Source organism: Zea mays, chromosome 4 (assembly GCF_902167145.1).
Source record: "Zea mays cultivar B73 chromosome 4, Zm-B73-REFERENCE-NAM-5.0, whole genome shotgun sequence".
NCBI lineage: Eukaryota > Viridiplantae > Streptophyta > Magnoliopsida > Poales > Poaceae > Zea > Zea mays.
In genome coordinates this window covers 70,566,205-70,571,416 of record NC_050099.1, presented here as the reverse complement: position 1 = coordinate 70,571,416, position 5,212 = coordinate 70,566,205, and the positions used below count along the sequence as shown (strand labels likewise).

Sequence of the window (5,212 nt, the reverse complement as noted above, 5' to 3'; positions counted from 1 at the left end):
TGGTTAGGTTTTATGGGGGATTGAGGCGGGAGATTCAGGATATTGTTGATTATAAATAATATCATTCTATACAACGCTTGTTCCATCTTTCTATGTTGGCAGAAAAAAAAATTGCAAGGTCGTCAACAGTGGAGGAGCAGCACTTTCACGCCACGCCAGCCAACGGCGCTAGCCAAGGCGTCATCCTCTTCGGGCGTATGGACGTCCACATCTTCCTCCACCAGCGACACAAGCAGCACCACACCTTCGCCATCACAGGGACACGACAACAGCAAGTCCTTGGTGCCTTCGGGTGTTGCAGCAAAACCTGCTACGACTACCTCTTCCACAGGCCGCTCCTCCGACATCAAGTGCCACCGCTGCCAGGGACTTGGCCATATTCAGTGATATTGCCCCAGCAAACGGGCATACATTGCTACTGGTGATGGTGGGTATGTTAGTGCTTCTGATGTTGAAGATGAAGATACTGTTGGAGCTAACATTGCAGAGACTTATGATAGTGATGAAGAGGTTCTTGGTACAACAACGACCGAGACCTATAAGGCCTTGATTGTGCAACGAGCTTTGAGTGCCATGGCTAGTGACGATGACAATAGACAGCGCCACAACCTCTTCACCATGTTCCTCATCGTCAAGGACTGCCATGTACATACCATCATTAATGGTGGTAGCTGCAACAACTTGGTGAACGTTGAGGTGGTCAAGAAGCTTGGCTTGACCACACGAGAGCATCCCCACCCTTATCACATTCAATGGTTTAACAACAGCGGTAAGTTCAAGGTAACAAAAACAGCAAGGGTGCATTTTTCTATTGGCTCTTACCATGACTTTGCTGATTTCGATGTGGTGAGTATGGATGCTTGGTCTCTTTTACTGGGACGTCCTTGGGAGTTTGATACTGATGCTATTCACCATGGTAGATCTAATAAATATACTTTCATGCATAAGGGAAAGAAAATTGTGTTGCTTCCTATGACTCCCACTGAAATTGTCCACTTTGAACATGAGAAAAAGACTAATGCTAAGCAAAAAAGTGTTTTGAACTCTAAAAATCAGCAACCTATTAAGTTAAAACTCCTACTTTGCTAGCCACTAAATCTGATATTGATGAGTCACATGCCTCTGATGGACTTTGCTTTGCCTTAGTGTGCAAAAATGCTTTCTATTCTATTGATGATACGTCTATTGCTTTGCCACCGGCTATTGCTAACCTTTTGCAACATTATATGGATGTGTTTCTCTCTGAGATACCCCCTGGATTACCACCTGAGTTACCTCCAGATTTTTGGGTTAGTCCCACCTTTAACATTTCAGATTTGAAGCCATATATGGGTGACGAAGATGAGATCGAGTCGAGGACGACTCCATATCAAGAGGAGGAGGATGATGAGGACATCACTTCTATACATACAATGAATGGACCGATAACATGATCGTGTGCACGACAGCTAAATCTCCAGGTACGTTCTACCCTAGTCAATTGTGTTTCAGAGCTTATGCTTGGGGCCATGGATGTTTTGATGATTAGGAACCTTGGAGAGGACCAGCAAGGACTTGGAAAAAGCCTAGGTGTTGAGGAGGAGCAGCAAGGGCGCTACAACAGGAAGGAGATCAAGTCCGACTCGGCTGCGACTCCATCTCGGGTTCCAGGACCATTCTGCACTAAAATGGACGCCCAAGATGCATCCAGACTCCGATTGCGGCGGACTTGATATGGTTGGAAAGATAAGGAGATTATCTAACCAACCCAACTGGTTCCACCCTAAAATCCGTCCGGAGTCAACGGGCATCGTCGAAACAAGTCAGCGTTCAGATTCTGTTTTGGTGCTGCAACACCGTCTGTTGGGTCGTTGGGCCATGTATCGCGTCGGAGCCCATTAGGGGCGAGTCCAGGGGTCACGCACGCCCTAATACTCTATTTATTCAGTAGCCGCCGCCACATTAGGTTTGGGTTTTGCTTAGATCAATTCTGTCATCGAACAGTGTCGCCGTCATCGAACAGTGACCCCATCCCGTAATCAATATAATTTTGGTTGCGTTTCTTTCGTGTTCTTGCTTGTGTTCTTGGTTGCGCTTGCAGGGATAAGCCTTCGTGGCGAGGTCATTCGTGTGTCACGGGTGATAACCAACGGAGCCGTGGTGTAGTGATTGCGAGGAACCGTTTGCTCGGAGCCTTGGATCATCAACGTCGAGATCTACACTCAATCAAGTTATCGTATCTCACGGAAGATCGGGCCGCGTCTACTATCACCTTTAATCTAACTTGTTCGAGAGAGATTTATCTTTTTTTCGTTTCTCCATGTACAAGTTTAATTTTAAGTTCATATTTTTTTAGGTGATGGAGGAAATCATAACTTTTATTAGACTAATATGTTAGGAATTTTCATCATTATTTTTTATTTAGTTTTATATCATTAAAGTTATTATCTTATCTTATCACTAACCTATCAAAATAATAAAAAAATCATAATATAATTTTCTATTCTAAATTATGTTATTAGCTACTAACCAATAAAATTTGAACTTAAAACTCAATTTGTTTATAAAAAAAAGAAAAATTTTGCTAAGAGGTAACGTGAACCCACGCAAAGGATTGGAGGAATAAAATGAACTAAAAAATACTTTAGGCGATTATGTGAATATTGTCCATAGGTGAAGGGACTAATTTGAACTTTTTGCAAGTTCAAATTATCCTCTTTTATAACTGCTTGTCCAATACCTCTCGTGTAACTTGTCTTCTAATTTAAATTGGCTCCTATTTAACCCTGGTCGCCTCCTGAGTCCTGAGTCGTTCTATTAGTCCTTGCAGGACTTATTGCCCATAGTGGTTGATGGTTGCTTTCCTTTATTGATTTGCAGAGGAATTGAAGCTTCTATATAAACTGGCACCTGCTTCTCTATTCACGGCATCGGCATCGGCATCGGCATCGAACATACAAGTGGTTAGACATTGGAAACTATGGCGTTGCCCATCTTCCTATATCTATTCATCTCCACACTAGCCCTAACTGTATCATCCTACTTGTACATCAGGTCAAGAGGATCATCAGACAACTCCTTGCTCCGCAAAAACTGGCCAATAGCTAGAATACTCCCCTTCTTGGCCAATCTCCGCAACTTCCACGACTACCTCACTGCCATTCTTGCCGCATCAGGGTGCAACTCCTCAGTGCAAGTTGGGCTAACGAGCAGGCCATTCATCCTGACAAGTGACCCATCGAATGTCCAGCACATGTTCACCACGAACCATGCCAACTACGTAAAGGGAGAGATATTCCCTGAAATCTTCGACATCGTGAGCGACACGATCTTGACCGTCGACGGTGAGGCCTGGCGGCAGCAGAGAGCGAAGGGTAAGACCATGCTATGCAGCCAGAAGATGACTTCGTGGGTGGCTTCGTGTTGCCACGGCAAAGTGGCGAAGGGCCTCCTCCCGTTCTTGGCCCGTATGGCGAGCACGCGAGCTCCGTTCAACATGCAGGAGCTGATGGGGAGGCTGGTGTTCGACCAGACTGCCACGCTAGTCTTTGGCGTGGACCCTGGGTGCCTGTCACTGCTGGACGAGATGCCGTCCATGCGTGTCGCGGATGCCATGGACACGGTGATGGAGGTGGCCTTCTTCCGTCAAATCGTCTTCAATCATCTCTGGAAGCTAATGAGATGGCTGAACATTAGTTTCGAGTGGAAGCTCGCAGCTGCGCATGTCGTGCTACATGCATTCGTCACGGAGATGGTGGAGAAGAGGAACTTTGCAAGGCATCACCACCAGGATATTGATGGTGACAAAGTGACCTGCGTCGACGTTCTTTCTTACTACATCACTGACCCTGAGTGCCGCAGCGACGGCAACCTGCTGCGCAAGATGCTTCTAGTCTACATGATCGGCGGGCGGGATACTGTTGGCACGGCGCTTCCATGGGTCTTCTACAACCTTGCAAAGAACCCAGGCGTCGTCTCCAGCATCCGCAAGGAGCTAGCGCCTCTCGCCTCTCGCAAAGGTGGCACCACCGTCGTCTCCACTGATGATGCTGGCAACCAGATGGTCGTGTTCGAGTCAGAAGAGACGAAGCCTCTGGTCTACCTTCAGGCGACGTTGTTCGAGTCCCTGAGGCTGTACCCGCCGGCCCCAGTCGAGGGCAAGGCTGTGGTGAACGACGACGTCCTACCAAGCGGTCACCAGGTGCGGCGTGGTGAAGTCATCCTGATCTCCATCTACGCTATGGGTAGGATGGAGAGCGTGTGGGGCAAGGACTGCCATGAGTTCAGGCCCGAGAGGTGGCTCTCCGAGGATGGAACCAAGCTGCAGTATGTGCCGTCCTGCAAATTCTTGGCCTTTAACTCGGGCCCAAGATTGTGTCTAGGCAAGGACATTGCGATCATGGAGATGAAGACCATTGTTGCCGCCGTGGTGTGGAACTTCGATGTGGAGGTCTTGGAAGGGCAGAGCGTCAAGCCGAAGCTATCGTTCCTTTTGCAGATGGAGAACGGACTCATGGTTACCGTCAAGAAGAGAGAGGAATGCAGTAAGCTATGAACTATGATGTATGCTGCGTCCTCAGTTATATGTATTGTCACATATTTTGTAATAAGGATGCCATGCATTACTCATGAAATGGCATGCAAGCACTAGTCTTCTGTCTTAATACTCCCCGGTTTTAAAATAAAATTAGTTTGACTTTTTCAACCCCAAATCTAACCATTCATCTTATTAAAAAATAGAAAAATTAAGCATATTTGATAATAAATAAAACCACGATGATTTTTTTTGTTTTTTCTATAACTTTTTGAATAAGATAAGTGATCAAAGTTATCATTGCCAACCTCGCTGCCATGCCAAGCCTGCATGATCGTTGCCTATCTCGCTGCCAACCATCCATGAGCCGGAGCTCGCGTGATCGTTGCCAACCTTTCTGTCGTGATAGGCCCGCCTATTGGATCTGTCTTCCATCCGCAAATGCTTCTCCCACGCGACTTGGTGAGTCCGCGCCAGCGAACCCAGCAACCACCTTGCGTCCCCCTCATCATGATCGTGTCAAATACCGCGGTGTAAAGCCCCCGCACGGTTACCCTCCGTGCTCTCGCACTCTCACAGCTCATCCCTCTGTCGCACACCGAGCTCAGTGGCGTCGTCGTCGTGATGATCGCTATCGCACTCGAGAGGACCACCACCTCTGCCTGGAGCGACGTTGTTCATTACCGTCCGAGCTTCGCC

General features: G+C 47.2%; 1 protein-coding gene across 1 annotated transcript; it reads left to right on the top strand.

The window, feature by feature from the left end:
* Window positions 1–2,959: 2,959 nt before the first annotated feature.
* LOC103655336 (alkane hydroxylase MAH1) lies at window positions 2,960–4,636 on the top strand. The gene has a single exon (XM_008682111.2). The coding sequence runs from the start codon at window positions 2,960–2,962 to the stop codon at window positions 4,532–4,534; it is 1,575 nt and encodes a 524-aa protein (XP_008680333.1). The 3' UTR covers window positions 4,535–4,636.
* Window positions 4,637–5,212: the final 576 nt, after the last annotated feature.

What these genes read in the sequence shown, in the direction of transcription:
- LOC103655336 (XM_008682111.2), top strand. Translation starts at nt 2,960, where the DNA reads ATGGCGTTGCCCATCTTCCTATATCTATTCATCTCCACACTAGCCCTA.